Source organism: Vigna unguiculata, chromosome 9 (genome assembly GCF_037176805.1).
Source record: "Vigna unguiculata cultivar grain cowpea cultivar isolate G323 ecotype 2 chromosome 9, ASM3717680v1, whole genome shotgun sequence".
Classification (NCBI taxonomy): domain Eukaryota; kingdom Viridiplantae; phylum Streptophyta; class Magnoliopsida; order Fabales; family Fabaceae; genus Vigna; species Vigna unguiculata.
The window spans coordinates 15781206-15804215 of record NC_140800.1 but is presented as its reverse complement, the minus strand read 5'-3'; the positions used below and the strand labels follow the sequence as shown (position 1 = coordinate 15804215).

The window sequence follows — 23010 nt, the reverse complement described above, 5'->3', positions numbered from 1 at the left end:
TTGTATACTTGCTAGCTTGTGTGTATTGCTACTGTAAAATGTTTTTCAGGTTCACAAGCTTGAAGCTAAAGTATTACTTCATCAATTGGTATCCAACAAATGGAAGATAGAAGAAAATAAATGAAAGGAAATAGAGGTTGGCTTCATCAAATCAGGGGGAGATTGTTGACATGAGAAGCCAAGGTGGTTTGCTTCTTGAAGATTTGATGAAGATTGAATGAAGCTCTTTTGAACTATCTTGAAGCCATTACCATTGGAATGAAGCCTATATTGATGAAGGAAAGGAGATTTGATGATAACTATGTTGATCAAGGCTGGAACGTGTGCTCTCCATGTAGTTACATCATTAAGAAAGTGTATTTGATGTTTGTAATTCATATTGTAGACCTTGTAGCATTAATTAGATGTATTTGGTCTTAAGTGTGTCTTTTAATCTGTTGAATGATTTTTCAATAGGTTAAAATGTCTCTTTTAGTCTGCTGAATGGTTTTTCAACAGGTTAAAATGTTGGCTGCAGTAGTCTTAAACTGCAACAAATTCAATCAGTTGATTTATTTTTTAATCGACTGATTTTACTTAAAAGTCAAGTGAAATCAACTGATTGATTTGAAAATCAACTTATTGAATTTCGTAATAGTTTGACTATATAAGCTGTGATTTTCAAAAGAGAGGTCTGTTGATCATTTTAGAGCGCGATTTTGTTCTAGAAACTTGTGGAAATTATCTCCTTCGTGATCATACGTGTTGGAGCTGTTGAAGATTGATGTTGGATCAATTCTTGGAGCTTTTGGCTTGGTTTGAAGCTTGGAGAAAGTGGTTTGTGGTAGGCTAGGCTGTGCTACCACTAAGGTTTGATCTTTCTCAAGCTTTATGTGTGTGCCTAGTGGTTTTCCAGGTCTGCAAGAGGGTTCTTGTTGTGCTGGTGTGATTCTTGTGTGATTCAAGAGTCTTTTGTGGTGTTTTTGCATATTTTGGAAGTGTAAGGGTGAATACATTGTAAAACTTTTGAAATAGTGCAAAGTCAAGCTAAGGTTGCCTTGACAAACTGGATGTAGCTCAGGTTTGAGTGAACCAGTATAAAAATCTCGTGGTGTCCTCTCTTCTCTAACCTTTCTCTCTTGCATTTTCTTTTTAAAGTTTAAAGAACTTGTGCTTTAATCATCTTTTTCATGTTCTTGCATGTTTCCATGGCATCTGCAACATTGAGCATGTTTGTATAATCATTTGGAACTGGTCTTGATCATTCTTGAGCATTGTTTCTGGTTTAAAACTCGAATTTGCATTTCTGCATTTTTTCCAGTATTTCAGTCGACTGTTTTTCTTTTTCAATCGATTGATTATACCAGAACAAAATCTGTTTAGTAAAATCAATCTGTTAACTCTATTTTTGATCGATTGAAAGTGTACTGTTTAGTATTTTAGCTTGCACAGATAGCCTAAATTTTTAACTAGCCAATTCAACCCTCCCTTCTTGGCTTTTCAACCATTTCAAAACTAACAGTTATAACCTGCATTTGATTTGCAAAACATAAAACTTCAACTAAAATAAGCTAAAACAGGCTAAAATGTAAAACTATACCAACTAGCAAATGTAACTATCGTGCAACTACTTCAACACATTGTAAATGATATATGGAAGATAAAATCTAAGCTAAAAGTCACGAACCATTAAAGAAACAAGATTTGAAGTATGCAGACAAAAAAAATGCACTAGAGACATCAACTAGTTCTACTACTATACTACAAAGACTCAAAATGAAAGTTTAAGCTATTTATAACTAATATTCACTATCTAAGCAAGTCTGAAATAGTAAAAGACTATTAATACTTAAGCCACTTAACTAAAACCGAAAAACATGCAAAATCTAATTTTTAAACACCTAAAATGCACTATTTTATAGCAAAACCTCAAACTGTTTGCCACTTTTTAAATATAAACTGCACCTACCACAAAAATCCAAAAAATATGTTTTTAAATTAAAACTAAAGATAGTTGAATCAAGAATCCAATGCCAAAAGAATCAACTCAATTGGGTAACTGTGGAGAAAGTTAGGAATCTGACAGCCAACATAGCTCAAAGTTGTCAAAACTAGTAACTAGAAGGCTAAAAGTGGTAAAACTGAAAAATGCATTAAACTACCATAATAATATGTAAAGAAATGGCCCTAACAAGTTTAAAGGGGTAAAATATAGCAAAGAAACAACTCACATTACATAAACTACCAAAAACTCAAAATATGACTAATTAAGACCTAAAATTAGTGACTAAAATAGCTAAAACCTTGAAATTGTACTAACCTAGTTTCTAGAACTGCTAACTAACCATCTAGACAACTTTCAAATGATAAAAGAAACATGAGAACCAAGGTACAATTCGAAAATAACAACCAAAGTAAAATATGACTAGTCAAAACCCAAAAAGTTACACTTAAAGTTACTTATAATATTACTACTTTACTACTAGGATCAGAAATTGCACTGGTGATTTATGATTGAGACTTGAGATTGAGAGTTGTGTACCTTCACAAATTTTCATTGGTAGAACCTTGATAAATCCTAATATGGAACCATCTTTGAAATAGACTCCAAGAAAAAAACTATTTCACCGAGAACTTTGGTATGTTTATTGCTAATGATAAAGATTACCCTTTTTGTTTCATCTTGTGCCTGCTAGTTTGATGCATATAGGTTCATATTATGCAAATTGATTGTTCCATTATTGAGAGTTTTGGAGAAAAAGGAAGCATTTGTATAACTAGTAGAGTTTATCCCTCATTGGCTATAGACAAAGATGTGGAATGCAAAGTGTGGTGATCTTAGAACTGAATGCTTGGAGCATGAAGCATGCAGAATTTGACCAAGCAGAAAACATAAAATAGAAATAGTAGCTAACAAGGATGTGGATTATCGTACAACATTTTATTTTATCTAGTTATTTCATATTGTATGTTTTCCTTATTGAAACTAGAATCAATTTTTCTGAATAAATTTTTAATATTTTATGTTTTGTTCCAGATATCAATTTTGCCACCTATAGGTTGATTTTAGCACAAGACATGAGTGGGATGATGCATTTCCATGCTTCAAGCCCAAATGCCTTTCTTTTAAAGGGATGTGTTGAGATCCATGGAACAATCCATTTGCTTTCACCAAACATATAGCAACACAAGATAGTTGGTTTATAACGACATGTTATGCTTACATTTTTGATGTAGTAAACTGAAGTCATTTGTAACATTCATATGAATTGGTAGCTTTTAGGTTATGTTTGGTGGAAAGGATTATGATAATTATCCTATACTATTGTAATATTATGTTTGATGTGTCAACATTGTTTGTTAATGTAGTGTATTTCTTATCCCAAAAGGAACTAAGTTAGGTTTGTAACAACCTATGCATATGATAATTTTCTTTCTAAGTTGTGTATTCTTTATATATAATATTCGCTCATACATTTTCATTATGATGGTACTTAAAATATTTTTTCCTAATTATTCAAATATAGTTATATTTATATGTATTTATATTTATACTTATTGTGTCACATAGATTCACATATATTAAAATATTGATTTGAATACTAATTATTTATATATATTTTTAATATTTTTTATTGTTATATAAATAAAATTTAAATTTGTATAATTTAGTTTAATTCTTTTATTTGTTTTCATAATTTATAAAAAAACTCAAACTGAGTCAATTTTTATAACATTATGTAATTTGAATAATAATTTGTAATTTAAATATAAGGCTTAAATATACATTTGGTCCCTATTTTTGTTGATTTTATTCAATTTGGTCCCTATTTTCGTTTTATGTTCAATTAGGTCCTCATTTTCGTCAAATTGTGGTCAATTTGGTCCTTTTCACTAACGGTGTTTAAATAGTTAACGTTTTTGAACAGTACATGCCACGTGTCAGCTCCTGGTTTTTTTGATTTTTTTTTAAATTTTTTTTAATTTTTTTTTAAATTTTTTTTTTAATTTTTTTTTTTAATTTTTTAAATTTCAAAAAAATGGTCCACGTGTCAAGTCATAATTGTGCCACGTGTCAGTTGTGGTAGTATTATTATTTTTGTTCAATTTAGTCCCTATATTCGTTATTTTTGTTCAATTTAGTCCCTATATTCGTTATTTTTGTTCAATTTAGTCTGACACTAAATTTAATATCTTTTATACAAATTATATTAATATCTTTTCTAAAATTGATCTTTAAATTTATTATTTTTTAAATTCAATTATAAATTATTAAATTTAATTATAAATTGAATAAATTCTTATATTTAATTTCTAAATAGAATATAATTATTTAAAATATTATGAAAATATAATTATTAATTTTTTTTCTAATATTTATATTCTAAAATATTTTTAAAATTGATATATAAAAATATTTTAAATATTCAAAATATTTTAGAAAAATAAACTAATATTTGTAAAATTAACATTTACATATAAAATATTTTAGATTTTAATATCTAAAATGCAATAAAAATATTAAATACTTTAAATTTAAATGTAAATTTTACAAATATTAATATATATTTTTAAAATTTTAATAATTATATTGTAATAATATTTAAATAATTATATTTTAATAATATTTAAATAATTATATTTTAATAATATTTAAATAATTATATTTTAATAATATTTAAATAATTATATTCTATTTAACAATTGAATCTAAGAATTATATTCAATTAATAATTAAATATTATAATTTATAATTAAATTTAAAAAATAAGTAATAATAATGTCAATTTTAAAAATTAAATGGTTCTATTTTCACAAAATTTGGGACTAAATTAAACAAAAATAACGAATATAGGGACTGAATTGAACAAAAATAACGAATATAGGGACTAAATTGAACAAAAAAAATAATACTAGCAGAAATTGACACGTGGCAGAATTGTGACTTGACACGTGGACACTTTTTTTGAAATTAAAAAAATTTTAAAAAAATAAAAAAAATTAAAAAATTAAAAAAAAAATTAAAAAAAAATTAAAAAAAAAATAAAAAAAACCAGGAGCTGACACGTGGCATGTACTGTTCAAAAACGTTAACTATTTAAACACCGTTAGTGAAAAGGACCAAATTGACCACAATTTGACGAAAATGAGGACCTAATTGAACATAAAACGAAAATAGGGACCAAATTGAATAAAATCAACAAAAATAGGGACCAAATGTATATTTAAGCCTAAATATAATTAATGTTATATCCTAACATTATTTAGTTTGTCATGATGAGCATCAAACACTTGATTTGTATTATTCTATAATATTCTTATTTTATTATATTATATTCTGTCATCCTTTCATATATGTTCATTAGGCGAGCCCTTAGTTATGAATAATTATTTGTGCAATGAAAGAAGAAAGAAGTTACTCGTAGAAGACATAAGAGTAAAATTTGTATGTATGATTCAATACATTAGAATGCCCTGAACATGTTTTCTTAACAGGGCTTTACAATGTGAAAATCAGGTAACATGGATAAACACTTATTTGGTCTTTAGTAATCACATAGCTTTGATTTATAAATTTTTTTCCTATAATTTGATTTAAAATAGTTCATAAATCACAAATCATTATATTTTTATATTTTAAATTTTCATGATTAAAAAATTATAAACTTAGGAAATCATAAATATATGTGGATAATAATAAATATTAAAATATTTGAATTATGATATTTGATAATAGTGTAAATGGTTTAATTATGGTATGAACTGTTTTTGCTTATCCATGCCTACATAAGTGCTAACTTGTGTTATTGATTTTGCACTTGTGTGAGTTGTTCTAGGAAATATTTTTTTATTGTTCATTGTCATCATTATCAGTGGAGAGTATATGGTGCTCATTGAAGGAATGCATTTAACTAAGTTTAATCCATACAAAAATATTAATATATCCCCATACTACATGCCAACTCGTGAGTGAATAACTGCTAATTCAGGACAAATGATTTGCACATCAATATTTCTTTGTTGGATAACTTCAAAAGTGAGACTTTCATGACTTGGGTTCATGACTTCAATTTAAATCTTCATTCTCCAGTTGTTTAAGCTAATTATGAGTCTCCCTTTTTTGTTTTGAAAAAAAAAAGGTTCCATTGTTTATTGTTTATTTGCAGTCTAAATTGTATTTGGTAACCCATGCCTACATAAATGCTAACCCGTGTTATTGGTTGTGCACTTTTGTGAATGGTTCTAAGAAACCTTTTTAATTGTTCATTGTCATGATTACCAATAAGGAGTATATGATGGTCATTGAAGGAATGCAATTAACTAAGTTTAATCCATACGAAAATATGAATCCACCTTGATCGAGGTCGTACTCGATCAAATAAAACAAATTAAATGCAATATGTGAAAGTTGAACTGAGTCGTCTCCCAATGACCAATATTTTCGTTCAAAGCTTGATTCCCAGATTTAAACACAACACCAAAAGGGAGTTTTGATGGATTCGTACAAAAATTTAATTTACAAAATTGCAGAGAAATTTAACAAATTACTTGTTCTATTCAATTTTGCTCCCATGAACCCTAAGTTAATCAACTAAGCGAAAATTACCATGGATTCATTATGTCATTAAGCACAACAAATTTCAGGCAGCTAACACCCATAGATTTAAGCAAGTTATGACAGAACCCATAAAAATTAAGCATGAATACGAGCAATTAATGTGCACAAAACCTGAATTTGAGATTAAGCATGCATCAAAAACGCATTTTATCATGAAAACACAACCTGAAAGATACAAATCCGGACACAACCCAAAAATGACCAACAATCTCATGGTTTCATTTCAATTTTGTCAAGGAATCAATGCAATCGAGTTTACCTAGTCATAGTATTCGAAAAATATCTCAAACAAAAATGAAAATGCATTGAAAGTGAAAGATTAGATGAAAGGAAGCAAACCAACGAAATTTGAATTGAAAATAGATGAAAAACGAAATCTGTAAAATCATCAATCTGTAAAAGAAAAACGAAGTGGAGAAACCCCAAAAACGAAGTGGAGGCTAAGGCTGCCAAAGAGAGGAAGAAGAGAGCCAAAAACCTAGTTCCCTACTTAAAAACGTGGTCACATCACTGCTACAAATTCTCATATTACATGAGAATTTTCTTGCAAATTTGTTAAAAGAATTTGCAAGAAAAGGCTTTTTCCTACTATTTTTTCTAAGAATTTTAATTGGCAGGTAATTCCTTTATGGGTAATTATTTCCTACAAAATTATAAAATTTGCAAGTATTTTCTTACAAAAGTTGTTGCGAAAAGTGTTTTATACAAAATATTTTGCAAAAAAATTGGCAGTAATTTCCTGCAAATTTATTTTTCATAACAAAATTTATAAGTATTTCCTACAAAAATAATTTCAAAACAAAATTGGCAGGAAATCTAAGCTTTTTTAGTAGTGCATCAAATTTGCCACTCCTATTTACAAAAATGGCATTCTGCGACTCAGAATTACAAAAATGTCACTATGGGTTGAAAATGCTGGCCCAATGACATGGACGGGCTGATTAACATGACGCAGATGTGGCAATGATGTGGAAATCACGTGGCAACTCTCTCTTGACCTTAAGATAAATGCCCAAGCTCCAAAATTTGCTCCACATAATACCTAAAAACAATTACAAACAATAATTAGACCAATAAATGTCAAATTACTCAAAATTCAGAATAATGGCTCAATGAAGCCCAATTGAGGAAAATGCAGTAAGAACAACAATTTATCACTGAACCACTATCAAGATAGGCACAAAAAGGTAGTGGAATAAGGAAAAATATTGACTCATCACACCCCCATAGTACGTGTCAAGTCATGAGTGAATAACTGCTAACCCAGTACAAATGATTTGCACATCAATATTTCATGGTTGGATAACTTCAGAAGTGAGACTTTCATGCCTTGGGTTCATGACTTAAGTAGACAACTACATGTGACATACCAGGGTTAGCACTTATTTTCATTGTTGTTCACACACATACATCAAATACTGAAATGTATAAAAATTATTTGTAAGTTGACAAAAGTGGAAAAGTAGTGCACCTATTTTGGGGTTCAATTATGAAGACTTTGAATTACAATAAGTTTAAGGTAAAAAATAGTGTGAATTGACACTCTATTGAATTTGTGAAGAAGTTAATACTAGGGTTAACACTTATTTGAATTGTGGTTCATACATACATGAAATACTTGAATGTATAAAATTTATTTATAAGTTCAGAAAAGGAGAAGTAGTAGACCTATTTTGGGGTTCAATTATGAAGTCTTTTTGAAGTAACACTTATTTGCATTGTAGTTTGCATATACATCGAATACTGGAATGTATAAAAATTATTTGTAGGTCTTGAAAAGGTTAAGAAGTAGTACACCTATTTTGGGTTCAATTATGAAGACTTTGAAGTACAAGAAGTTTAAGGTAACAAATAGTGTGAATTGACACTCTATTGACTTCGTGAAGAAGTTAATACTAGGGTTAGCACTTATTAGAATTGTGGTTTACACATACATGCAATACTTGAATGTATAAATACTATTTATAGGTTTAGAAAAGGAGAAGTAGTAGACCTATTTTGGGATTCAATTATGAAGTCCTTTTGAAGTACAAAAACTAAAATCTAAAAATTAGAGTGAATTGGCACTCTGTTGACCTCGTGAAAAAGTTAAGACCAAGGTTAACACTTATTTGCATTGTGGTTCACACATACATCGAATACTGGAAAGTAATAAAAATATTTTTATAATTGTTGAAAAGGAAAAGTAGTGCACCTATTTTTGGGTTCAATCATGAAGTCTTTTTTAAATACAAGAACTTTAAGGTGACAATTAATGTGCATTGGTACTCTATTAACCTTGTGAAATAGTTAATACCAGGATTTATGTAGTGGAGGGTTTTCTTTTCAATTTGCGGGGGTTTTCACTCTCTGCAAATTAATTTGGAGAGGTTTTCTAAACCTCCATAGTTAGAGTCACCACAAGTCATTTGTAGAGATTATGAACAACCCCTAATATTCAAATTATATTGTGGAGGTTATTTTGTGGAGGGTTTTAACCTCTTCTATTAGTGACTATTAATTTATCTATTATTTTATAGGAGTTTGAAAACTTCTTTATTTATAATTACCAATCTGCATTTATAATTTTTTAATTCAATGAAATTATTTTTATAATAAAAGTTAAATAAAATATATAAATTCATAAAGTACACAAAAATTACCAAAATTAATTTTATTGATGATTTGATAAAGTATTCACAATTACAATATTCTTAAAAATTGACTTGAGGTCTAGGTATCATCAGATCTTGGTCAAGCCAGAGGATGTGCAAAAGACTACTTTCAAGTCACGCTACGAGCATTATGAATATGTGGTGATGCCGTTTGGGGTGACAAATGCTCCTACGATCTTTATGGATTACATGAACAGAATTTTCCAGCCGTACTTGGATTAGTTTGTCGTTGTATTTATTGACGACATACTCATATATTATGAGAGTTGGGAGGAACATTCAGAGCACCTGAGAGTGGTGTTGGAAATTCTCAGAGAGCATCAATTGTATAGGAAACTGTCGAAGTGTGAATTTTGGTTGGATGAGGTACAATTCTTGGGTCATGTAATATCGACCCAAGGGATAGTAGTGGACCCGACTAAGATTGAAATAGTGGTGAAGTGGGAGAGACCGCAGACTGTTACAGAGGTAAGGAGCTTCTTGGGTCTGGCAGGCTATTACAGAAGATTTGGGGAGGGTTTCTCCAAGAGGGTGAGCCTATTGACACAACTCACTAGAAAGGATCAACCTTTCCCTTGGACCGATGAATGTGAAACTTGCTTCGAGGACATGAAGAGAAGGTTGACGACTGCACCGATGTTAGTTATTCCAGATATGACTAAGACGTTTAAGGTATACTGTGATGCCTCATATATGGGGATGGGGTGTGTGCTAATGCAGGGGAAACGGCCCGTCGCCTATGCATCTCGTCAAATGAAGGTGCATGAGAAGAACTACCCTACGCATGACTTGGAGCTAGCAGCCGTAGTCTTTGCCCTCAAGACTTGGAGGCAGTATTTGTATGGAACACACTTTCAAGTATTCAATGATCACAAAACTTTGAAATATTTGTTTGATAAAAAAAAGCTGAATATAAGGCAGAGGCGTTGGATAGAATATTTGAAGGATTGCGACTTTGAGTTATTATACCATCCTGGTAAAGCTAATGTCGTAGCAGAAGCCCTGAGCAGGAAAAGAATCCATGTGTCAGCCATGATGATTAAGGAGTTGGAGTTGATAGAAAAGCTATAGGATATGAATCTGGGACTGAATATGGGCGCAGGTACTATATAGTGTAGTATGTTAAGAATCACCAACGAGTTCCTAGATGAGGTCCGAGTGGAACAGGGTAAAGACCAGGAGCTGCAGAAGATTATTGGTGAGTTGGGCATTGATAAGAGAAAGGATTTTAGGATTCGTAAGGATGTCATCCTACATTTCACAGAGAGGGTTTGTGTATCTAGAAGCCTTGTACTAAGAAAAATGCTCTTGGAGGAAGGGCATAAGAGTCGTCTTAGCATACACCCAGGTATGACTAAGATGTATAAAGACTTGAAGGCGACCTTCTGGTGGACTGGCATGAAAACTGATGTGGCAGATTGTGTAGCATCCTGCTTAGTGTGCCAAAAAGTGAAGATCGAGCATCAGAGGCCGGGTGGTACGTTGGAGCCTCTTGATATTCCTCAATGGAAATGGGACAATATTTCCATAGATTTTGTTACACACCTGCCAAGGTCAGTGAGGGGGCATGATTCCATCTGGGTAATAGTGGATAGATTGACGAAGTGCGCTCACTTTCTATCAATCAATCAGAAGATGTCTCTAGATAAACTGGCAAAGTTGTATGTCAGGGAGATAGTCAGGTTACATGGTGTGCCTGCGAGTATCATATCAGATAGAGATCCGAGATTTACGTCGAGGTTCTGGCAATCCCTACAAGCAGCATTGGGCACATAGTTGAGAATGAGCTCAGCTTATCACCCCCAACAGCAGGTATAGGGAGAGCTCTCAAGTCGAGGAAGCTAACTCCTAGATTCATCGGACCATACCAGATTACTAGGAGAATCGGACCAGCAACGTACGAGATTGCCTTGCCACCTCAATTGGCAAATCTGCACGTGGTAGATCCTACTCATGTGCTGGAGCAGGATGATGTCCAGGTGCGTGAGGATCTGACTGTGGGAGTTGGACCAGTGAGAATTCTGGATTATCAAGTCAAACAACTCAGAGGGAAGGAGATTCAGATTGTGAAGGTTCTCTGGGATGAGGCAACCCATGAGATGACTTGGGAGATGGAGGATCTCAGAAGGAAGTCTTATCCTCACTTGTTTGCTGGTAAGTCCTATTTTCGAGGACGAAAACTTTTCAAGGTGGGGGGAATGTAAGACCCGTGAAAATTAATTAATTAATTAATAAATGCTGGTGGTAGGAGCCTTTATGACATTAAATATTGTTTGATGTGACGTGGAATAGTACTAACTCAAGTGGTTGAAAGTACTTAATTGTGTGAGAGGACTTGGGTTCGACTCCTATGTATGCCAATTATGTGTTGTTGTTTTATTATTAATTTTAATAATATGTATGAGCATGGAAGTGATAATGTAACCCTATATTGATGTGAATTATCATGAAACATAAATTGCTTGAGTGGTTATGCATTGATTTGATGATAAGCATGGTATGGGTTCTAACCTTGGTGAAACCAAATTTGACTCTCTTTTTGCTAACGATTATTTGTGTCTTGAATGTGAAGATCCAAAGAAAACCAACACCTCATTAAGGGTATTAAAATAGGGTTTCTGTATGGTTCTGTGTCATGGCTTTCTCAATTGATTTCTGTTTGTCATGAAATTCATGTATTATGTGCAATGATTGAGGGTTTGATTGGTTTGAGGTTGTGTGCACAACCATGTTATGCCTTATATGATTAGGAGGAGGGTTTGGCAAGGATTGTGTTATTGTTAATTTTTTTCGCGAGTTTTGGTAGTCCATATGAATAGAAAACATGATTCTGAGGTTTGCTTGCAATTACATTGTGTTGGTAATAATTGAGTGGTGTTTTGGGTATGGTTTTGGTTTGGTTTTGGTGAATTGTGTGTGTGAGTAGAGACAAAATTCTGCAATTCTCACCCAAGCGAGTCCTTCTCGCCTAAGCGAGAGTTATAGAAGTTCATTCAGGGTTTTGGTTCGAGCTTTTTGCTCAGGCGACCCAGTTCGGGATTGAGCGACATGTTCACTCACTCAGGCGAGAATGGCTCGCCTCAGCGAGGTTGCGATGAGACCTGTGTAGGTTGAGCGCGAATCCTCGTCCAAGCGAGGTGTTTTGGGTGTTTGGCGAATAAAGTCTCGCTCAGGCGAGTAAGGCTTGCCTAGGCGAGATGTTGGGGTGCAGCCATTGTTTCACGCTCGCTCAGGCGAGGTGATTCATCTTAGGCGAGACAAATGCGCTCGCTTGGGTGAAGGCACATGGCTTAAGCGAGAATGGCGAGAAGTCCAGTTTGTACACACTGTTTGACCTGTTTGATTGGTATTTCCTAAGTTAAGGAAACTATATGCATTTGTTTGTGGTGTTTGGACTGGAAGGACTAAGTCCTTTGAATCTAGGATATGCTTGGCTTGAGTCACGAGCGAGGAGTTCGTGATGGGTGGACCACATGCGGAATGTGAACAGTTTAGTTCACCAGAGGTACTCTCGTTGGGATAGGTGAGCGAGGGAGTTCATCTTATGCTCAACTTGAGAATGCTATGAGTGAGGGAGTTCATAGTAGGAAAGGCAGGTATGCGTGTCCGGGTCCGAGCAAGGAGTTCGGATGAACGGGCGTGAGAGTTCGTGAAACAGGACTACAAGCGGAATAGGCTTGTAGGTTGGACCACGAGTGAGGAGGGTCGTGGAAGCACATGAAATCCCAAGATTTTAGAATACATGCATGAACTCATATTGGTTATGAGTGAGGAAAAGTGGGTGTTTTTGGAAATAAACAAATAATTATTTACTGGCTTGGATTTATTTCATATTTAATTATGTTTATATGCATAGCTCACCCTATCTGTTTGTGTGTGGCGATGATCGAGTAACTTGTTATCCGGGAGCAGATAATGTTTCAGGTGAGCCAGGAGATGCTTAGTGGCGGAGTAAGGCATCAGCATACATGGGGATTTTATAAAGACTGTTATTAAATTTTCTTATAAATTAAATTGTCGATTTTTACTACTTTTGATATTCATTTTGTAAATGTGAATTCTGGATATTTTGACTATTAACTATCGTATCGTTGGACTTTAAAGTTTTGAAATTTCTCGCGTTTTTGGGAAATGGATTAATTAATAAATTAGGTATTTGTTTTTATCTTGTTTAATTATTTTTTTAAGTAATATCCTACCAGGATGTTAGAACTGATGCAGACTCCGGCAGAGGAGGTAACATGGGCTAACTTCAGGACACGATTCTTGGAGAAATACTACCCGGACATCGCCATACACGAGAGGGAGACAAAATTCTTCACTTTCCAGCAGGGGAACCTGATTGTGCAAGCATACACATACAGGTTTGAATATCTGGCGAGGTTCTATTCACCCGCTATCACCGAGGAGTGGATGTGTAGGAAATATGAGGGCGGGCTAAAACATGAGCTGCACTGATTCTTAGTACCACTCCAGATCTAGGAGTTCCCAATCTTGGTGGAGTAGGCCAAGGCCGTTGAACAGCTAGAGATGGGGCCCAATAGAGTGGCACGACCACATAGGACTACTGTCGATACCAGACAATAAAAGAAACCCTATATTCGTCTGTAGTCTTCCGCTAGGAAACTATAGTGCTTTAATTGTGGTGATGAGCATCTGAGGAGGGATTTCCCAAAACCCTCTGGCAGCTCATGTGGTTGTACTAGCACTGGAAAGTGTTACATTTGTGAGTAGACTAGACACTTTGGTCGATAGTGTCCTAACAAGAAACCAATTGGTGGCTCTCCAACAAAAAAAGCCAGTGGGAGAGCGACCTAGAACACCAGGGCATGTGTTTGCACTGACTAGCACTGAGGCGACTCAGTCAGGTAATCTGGTGCAGAACAATTGTTTGCTTTATGATATTATGGTTGTGATGTTGTTTGATTCAGGAGCCACTCACTCACTCATATCCAAAGAGTGTGTGGGAAGGCTCGGACTTGTAATGCGAGAGCTGGGGTGCGAGCTGATAGTTGCGACACTAGCGTCTGGTGAGGTATCCACCAACTCGGTTTGTGTGAGATGCCCTATGGAAGTGGTAGGCCGCAGGTTCAAGGTGAATCTCATCTGCTTGCCAATGGAGGGTTTGGATGTGATTCTGGGGATGGATTGGTTGTCCAGCAACCACATTGTTATTGGTTGTAGAAGGTGCATAGTGGTGTTCCCAGATACAAAAGGTCCATAAACATGAGTTTTCTCAGCTAAAGTTAACAGTGATAAGAACCTTGTGGATGGTACACTAAAGACTTGCCCATGGTATAATTTTAAATAATTAGTTATCTTCATTTAAATGACAACATGTGATAATGAATACAATACTAACCATGTTAGATGTGGTGTCCCTTTCAGGGTTGAGTATTTTAGTCCTTGGTGATGTTAAAGTAGCAACTTCATGGTCACCAATTGCAGTGCAATCCCGTGATGCTTTTTTCTTGGCAACATTATATTTTCTTTTTTTTTGCAAACCTTTTCGATGGTTGATTGCAGTCTTGATCCTCATGGTCTGTCTTTTCTTTTAACATGAATTAGGCTTAGTATGTGGGGCTATTCAAGTATAGTATTGGGTAGGGAAGAAATGTTGAAATCAAGTTGTAAGCAATTAGCCCCTTTATTGGAGCATGACATGGTTGGATTACTTGATATTGACTTCAATTGGTTTATCACGAATTGTGTTGCACTTTGACTTTCACAAGCTACCTTAGTAATGTCATATAATTTTTTACACATTAAGTCACATGTCCTAACATTTGGTTTGCCCTTCTTTGTTTGATACGAAGCTCTTACCAAAGTATGCCTTCTCGAATGCGTTTGCTCCATCAACTCAAAATATATTTTTCGGATACATATTTGACATCCTCTTGTGCAAGGACAATGAGGCAGTGGCGACAAAGGATACCTCTCAACTTCTTTTAGCAATTGATGAAAGATAACTTCATTAATTTTTTTGCACTTTGGTCTTTTCATATATAAGCCTCTTTAATAGTATATGTAGACCTACTTCCATCAAATGTAACATTTTTAACATTACAATTCATCTTACATTTGAATTCTGTTTGCACTTCCCTGAACTTGGCATTTTGTTTGCACTTCCCCAAACTTGGCATGAGTGTATTCATCCTGAAACTCTAAATAATGATCGAGATCGACAAGGAAGAGTGGTATTATGTGAACTAAAGTCTATTGCGCACTCCTTCTCAACCTTGGAATTAATGACGTTGTCATATTGAACTACAAATTACTGGAGTGTTGTTGTAGAGTTGATGAAACTATCAAAGAAAGCATTCATCCCCTCACTTCTTTGAGTTGTTGACATGCCAGCCCAAAAATGACTTTTCAAATAGCATGGAACCCATCGATGCCTTTCTTTAAATAGGTTAAATAAAGCCATTCATTTAGTTGCAAGTCATAATTGTCAATGTACTTTGCCCAGCCACTTTCAAAGTCCATAACACTAGATGAGTCGTAAACCAATTTCTTTAGGCCATGCTTGATTTCCTTGTACTTATTATAACCACTCAATTTTTCAGGAAGTTTCTTCATGATATGCCAAAGACACCAACGGTGTCGTGTGTTGGGGAAGACAATTGCAATGGCATTTTGCATCGCCTTGCATTGATCAATCACAACTCCTTGAGGTGCTTTATTCCCCATGCGTCACAACCATTGAAATAGGCAGACAAATGTGTCAGTGTCTACAGCAGATAACAGTCCACATCCTAATAACACTGATTAGTTATGCTGATTAACACCAACAAATGATGCAAAAGGCATGTTGTATAGCAGATAACAGTCCACATCCTAATAACACTGATTAGTTATGGTGATTAACACCAACAAATGGTGCAAAAGGCATGTCGTACTTATTTGTTAAGTAAGTTGTATCAAATGAAACAACATCCCCAAAATCTACACATGCAACCTTACTTCTTGCATCTGCCCAAAATACATTGCATATTCGATTATCTCCACCAATATCAATTTTAAAAATGAAATTTTTGTTGAGGTCTGTCATAGCTGAAAAGTGGTTCAACAAAGCTTGCCTATCACTTTCCTTCCCCAATGCGCGTCTCTTTTGATCATTGTAGTTTCTTGCGTCTCTTTCCATAAACTGTAAGTTATCAAATCCTCCTACTTCACAAACCAAAGAGCGAAAGCTCTTGTGAAGACGCACACTTGCCTTGTCATTTAAGTCAAATGTTCTTTTCACTTGCATACTAAGCTTCTTATTCGCTCGTATTAGCCTTGACTTGGTTTGACTGACTTCATGATTGTGATCATGAACGATACTGGTTATCATCCATCTATCTTGCTTTCTAATAGCGGTTATGCGTTCAAGACATTGCTTTCTTTGGGTGGGTTGAGTCTTTATTTCTGGTGGTATGGATGACACATACTTGCCCTCACGAGAACACACCAATTTTACATAACACATTTGGTTATCATCATCTTTTCTAGAATTTCTGATTCTGATTCCAAAACCATGACTCATTGCATAGTCCTTGTAAAATATCGAACCACATCCCAACGTCGGGGCACACAAGTTCATCACAATATTTTGGTATATAATCTTTAGGCATTAAGTTGTCATCATTAATGTTAGTTGTCCGTTGATCCTCCTCTAAAAATATGATGTCCTCCAAACCCATCACGTTGCTTGCTTCTAAATCATCCATCTAAAAATAATACAAAAAATTGTCATGATAATGGTAATGTTATACACACACCAGTGCAGGAAGGGCCTTTGGCAGCGGTTGTTTATCATATTCTGCACCGGTTCTGGAACCGAAGCATATTGGGGCGAGGCCAAAAGAGCACAGCTTTTGGCCTCGGTTAAGAACCGAAGCCATAAAGTGCCCTTCTGCCTCGGTTCAGTCGAACCCGAGGCCATAGAGCCCACCTTTTGGCCTCGGTTTTCAGGGCCACCCGAGGCCATATGAGCTTCTTTTTTTTTTTTTAAATTCGATACCCTTTTGGCCTCGGTTTTGATTGCACCCGAGGCCATATGGGTTTCTTTTTTTTTTTTTTTAATTTCGATACGCTTTTTGGCCTCGGTTTTGGTTGCACCCGAGGCCAAAAGTTTGCTTTTTGCTTCGGTTCTGGTACGAACCGAGGCCATATGGGCTTTTTTTTTTTTTTTAAATTCGATACCCTTTTTGGCCTCGGTTTTGGTATGAACCGAGGCCTAATACGCTGTTTTTTTTTTTAATGCAGTTTCTGATTTGGTGTTATTCCCACATTTGAACCTGCAAATTTTATTCAGCACCCAGCACAGACCAGAATAGACCAGAACAGAATATTTTAAAACACATCTACAATTCAAATTCATTTAAAAGACAATCACAAATCTTTTGTAATCAACATACATGTTCTAATCAATACTATGGTACATTTCAATTATATATTTGGCACATGCTATCCTACCAAACTTGATGGACTTTGCGGGAATTGCTGCAGGACTCTTGAATGTCTACAAAATAATAGATTAAGTTAAGTTAGTATATAAAAAGGAAATATTGCAAAGTATTCATTTTAATTCAAATATATATTACCGTTTCCCAATTTGTTGTAATACGAGCACGCACAGTGGTTGTCATCCATTGCATTATATAGTAACCGCACTCATATGAGTCGGTTTGTCTATTACACTACATTATATTAACAACTTTACAATTAATTAATGAAGAAAATCAAGCAAACAATCATGAAGATATGGATAGAAATATCAAACCTGGAGAGAACACCATACAAGACCTTTTGCCTTAGCCGTTGATCTCCCTAACAACATGTTATGTGCAGCAATTGAACTATGAAATAGGGAATAAGTTAGGATATTTTTATATAACATGTCATATTCATAAGATTGATATTGAGGTTCTTACCAATCTATCACTTGTCTAAGATGGTTGGGGGGAGGGCGATGCAAAGAGCAAAACCACACAGCAAGGTTCTCCCTTAGGGAAACCACAAGTAACTGCCAATGACGCCTGATAAGAAAATAAATTCATTGTTATGCATTAAAATGACTTATTATATTCATAAGTTAACAAAAATGACTTACCCAGCAACATAAGGGACAAAATAAATTTCTTTTCCACGTTGAAAGCATTTGGTCACATATGCTTGAATGTCATCAAACTTGTTGCCTTCATGGGTGAGTTGGGGGTCTATAAACCCATATACATCATTCAGCCCCATAGTTTCAGTGACACCAGACAGATACCTAAACCAAAAATTGATTTGATATAAGTAAATACATAAATATATCAAATAACTATATATAATGACTAAAAGACTTACATCATCCATAATTGAATAATGGTAATATTGAGTTCTTCTTGTCCTCGTGCAAGCTCCAAGTAGCAAGTAAAAGACTTACATCATCCAGCAGCAAGTATGTCATGACGACCTTCTGGAATGAATCCTCCTTGGGAGGTCTGCTCAACCAACGAATCCTACAAGGTAACAAAAACATTTATAAATCAAAATACAATATAAAACATGAACGAGCAATTTAGATAAGAATTGTATCTTACAATTTTCTCAGAGATTTCTCGTGCAGAGTCAGAAGTGTAGTTGCCTGATGAGCGTAAACGGGCTAACTTCCACTTCTGATGACGTGATGGTGGTGAAGGAGGCTCAGTATCTTCACCCTCAGAAGGTGGGGGCCTAGATTTTTTCTTTTCTGTCATTATCTTCTCTTCAAGTTTTCTATACCCACCACGAGATAATATGTGCGGGTTTCTATTTTGAGCACTTATGCTTTGAGCCTTTTTCCTCTTGACTTGTACCATATAAAACCCATTTTATGAATTAGTTAAAATTTTGCATAATTATCAATTGTGCTATTGATGATTTCAAATAAACATACCTGCCATCCCTCAGATGTCCGAAGCTCAAGAAACTGACGCCATGTGTCTTCATCAATCCAAGTGTATTTCAACAATGGATTTTCATTCTTTTTATGTCCAAAGACATACCTTGACGTCAACTTGGTCTTAAAACCACGAAATTTCTCAGCCACCGATGACAAACATTTTTGTCTTAAGGTCGGCACATTTGGAATATCAAATGTTAGCTGCAATATAGAAAATGTCATCAACAATATTTATCATATTATCAACAAAGTCAAAGTATAACTTTAATAACATTAATATTAGTTACCAATAAATCTTGCCATATCATTTCCCGATCAACTTCAGTGACATGATCAAAAGATGGCGTAAGGATTGATATTCTCTCTCGTGCCAACATTCCTAAATAGCTTTTGAAGACGTCCCCATAACGACCACTAGGTTCACCAGTGTCGACGTTAATATCAACATGTGTTTTCTGACCTTTAGCTCTTCTAATTAAGAGCTCTCTCAACCTAGTGGCTCCTCTAGTGGGTCTCTTAGTAGGTGCTTCATCCTCTGATGAAGTATGTTCAGCCATGTATCTGTGAAATGAAAACATAAAAAAACATTAATAAGCAACTGACAAATTAATATATAAAACATTATTTAACAAAACACCTAAATGTTAACAAGAATATGAAATTCATACATAAAGTTATTGATTGGTCATATGTATATTCCTTCATCGTGATCTTCTCGAATTGCATGTACATCATCAACTAGATGGATTTCATCAACATTTGTCGTTCTTCTAAATGGGTGGGTGACAGCAATATTAAGATCACTCATATTCTCTTCATTAGGATCAATTTGTTTTTTTCCATGAAGAGCGACAAACCAATGTTCAGACGCAGGATCTTTAACATAGAAAACTTGAGATGCTTGTTGTGCCATGATAAATGGCTCGTCTCGATAACCCACCTTTCGAAAATCCACTAGAGTCATTCCTGATTCATCTATTTTGACACCACTCTTATTGTCAATCCACTTACATTTGAACAGTGGAATAGTAAACATGGTATAATCAACCTCCCATATCTCTTGTATTACACCATAGTATGTCATTGATCCTACTACGGGATTTTGATCTTTAGATGTAGAAAATTGTAGCGACTCGGCTTCAAGACTGACTCCACTATTTTGTACTGTGCTTTTATCATCAAGACACTTTGTATAGAATGTGCAATTATTGATTTCATAACCTGTACAACAGATGACATCAAATTTCAACCCATTTGCTAACCACATCAAAGTCTCAGAGCATTGCGCATCTTTCAAAACCTCAGATTTAAACCAAGGCATGAATGTTCTATTATGTTCCATCAAATGCCATTTCTCTGATTGTCTTGGATTGTTCTCTTTCACAATGACTTTGTGTGCAGATAAGTAAGGCATTACCTCATTTGTGTTGTTCAAAATGTATAGGTGTGCTTGCATCAACTCTTCGCGATTTTTGGTAACCACACTCACACCTCGTATGCTGTTACTTATAGAACACCTGTTCAACCATGATCTGTGAGGAACTCCTATCGGTTTTGCTTTTGCCATGTAATCTGAAAAGAACTCGACACTTTCTTCAGCAATATATCTTTCGATCATTGAAGCTTCTGGACGATATTGATTTTTCACATACCCTTTCAAAATCTTCATGTAACGTTCAATGGGATACATCCATCTTAAGTATACTGGTCCACAAAACTTGATTTCTCTCACCACATGAACAAGTAAATGTACCATGATGTCAAAAAATGATGGAGGGAAAAACATCTCTAGTTGACACAAGATGATAACAATTTCGGCTTGAAGTTCATCTAACTTTAAAGGATCAATGACTTTGCTACAAATTGAAGAGAAGAATGCACACAAACGCGTTATAGTTTGTCTAACATTTTTGGGTAAAATTCCACGAATAGCTACAGGTAACAATTGTTGCATTAAGATGTGGCAATCGTGAGACTTGAGGCCAACAAGCTTCAAGTCTTGCATGGACACTAAACTCTGAATATTTGAAGAGTATCCTTGAGGTACCTTGACACTCTTTAAACATAAGCAAAAACTTATCTTCTCTTGTCTGGACATAGTGTAACATGCAGGGGGCAAATAAGTGCGCCTACCAACCTCCCTTGGTGCCAAGTCTTCTCGGATCTTCATTTCAACCAAATCCAAACGAGCATTTACTCCATCTTTTGTCTTTCCCTGAATGTTGAGTAGTGTACCAATCAAGCTATCACACACATTCTTCTCTACATGCATGACATCTATGCAATGCCTAACTTCTAACTTTGACCAATATGGAAGGTCAAAGAATATTGATTTTTTCTTCCAAGGGCTCGATGCAGATGACTTCTTGGACGTTTTACCAAATACATGATGTAATTTATTAACTTTTTCATGAATTTCAATGCCAGTTAATGGAGTTGGTGCTTTGTCATTCTCTTGATGTCCATTGAATGCTTTCTTTAACCTTCGATAAGGATGATTAGCTTGTAAAAACCTTCGATGGCGCAGATACACGGTCTTCCTTCCATTTTACAATTGATGAGATGCAGTGTTTTCTTCACATATAGGACATGCTTTATGACCCTTGACACTGTACCCTGACAAATTACCATAAGCTGGAAAGTCATTAATGGTGCAAAATAACATTGCATGCATCATGAAAGTTTCAGAAGCAACAACATCAAATACTTCAACACCATCAACCCACAACACCTTCAAGTCTTCAACTAGAGGATTGAGATATACATCTATGTCATTTCCATGCTGCTTTGGACCAGATATCATCATAGACAACATCATGTATTTTCTCTTCATGCAGAGTCCAGGAGATAAGTTGTAAATGAATAATATAACAGGCCAACAACTGTGATTTGTACTTAAATTACCAAATGGATTCATTCCATCGGTAGCTAAGCCAAAACGAATATTTCTACATTCTTCACCGAACTTGGGAAATTCCTGATCAATATTTTTCCATTGCATTGAATCAGCTGGATGACGAAGGAGTCCGTCACATCTTCTCTCAGTTGCATGCCATCTAAGGTTTTTAGCGTCTTTAGGATTTGCAAACAAACGCTTAAGTCTAGGCACGATTGGAAGGTACCAGACTACTTTCAAAGCAGATCCTTCCTTCTCTATTTGACCATTATCTTCACTGTTTCTTTTCTGCTTGTACCGTGATGACCCACACTTTGGACATTTTTTCAAATCTTCAAATTTTTTTCTGTATAATATGCAATCATTAGGACATGCGTGTATCCTTTTATACTCCATACCCATCGGACAAAGAATTTTCTTGGCATCATAGTTTCGAGTGGGTAGAGTATTTCCTTCGGGAAGAATTTCATTCAAGAGCACGAGCAATTCTGTGAAGCTTTTATCTGTCCAACCATTGGTCGCTTTCAAATTCATAAGTCTTAAAACCGCTGATAATCGCGTGAACTTAGTTAAACCAACATACAGCGGAGTTTCCGCATCAGCAGACATCGTCTCATACACATGCGCTTGTGCAAAAGCTTCTGCGCCAACATCCCGTATCATATCCTCTATATTGTCTTCTTCTACTCGCTCTTCACATCGCTCTTCACATCGCTCTTCCCGTCGCTCTTCTCGTCGCTCTTTCATGGAGGAATTGGCAAGATATTCAGATCGAGAAATAGTTGGAATGTGTATTAATTCGCCGTGCCATGTCCATATTGTATAACTTTTAAGGAAACCATCACAAATAAGATGTTCCCTAACTTGAGTTGCATTCAATTTTCTTCCATTCAAACAGTTGACACACGGACATCTGAACTTCACCTCATCATCACTTCTCCCCTCATAA

At 34.9% G+C, this 23010-nt stretch overlaps 3 protein-coding genes across 3 annotated transcripts; all 3 read right to left on the bottom strand.

Annotated features, from left to right (window-relative positions):
• Positions 1 to 16102: 16102 nt before the first annotated feature.
• On the bottom strand, positions 16103 to 16780 carry LOC114163491 (protein FAR1-RELATED SEQUENCE 5-like). Its single transcript, XM_028047800.1, has one exon. It carries the CDS (start codon positions 16778 to 16780, stop codon positions 16103 to 16105), a length of 678 nt encoding a protein of 225 aa, XP_027903601.1.
• A 736-nt stretch (positions 16781 to 17516) lies between these two features.
• On the bottom strand, positions 17517 to 18642 carry LOC146883608 (uncharacterized). Its single transcript, XM_085666646.1, has 5 exons — positions 18589 to 18642; positions 18350 to 18511; positions 18171 to 18275; positions 18020 to 18095; positions 17517 to 17534 (listed from the first exon to the last, which is right to left on the bottom strand). Exons 1-5 carry the CDS (start codon positions 18591 to 18593, stop codon positions 17517 to 17519), a joined length of 366 nt encoding a protein of 121 aa, XP_085522772.1. The 5' UTR covers positions 18594 to 18642.
• Positions 18643 to 19850: 1208 nt separating this feature from the next.
• On the bottom strand, positions 19851 to 21472 carry LOC146883607 (uncharacterized). Its single transcript, XM_085666098.1, has one exon. It carries the CDS (start codon positions 21435 to 21437, stop codon positions 19851 to 19853), a length of 1587 nt encoding a protein of 528 aa, XP_085522224.1. The 5' UTR covers positions 21438 to 21472.
• Between the last annotated feature and the right edge of the window lie 1538 nt (positions 21473 to 23010).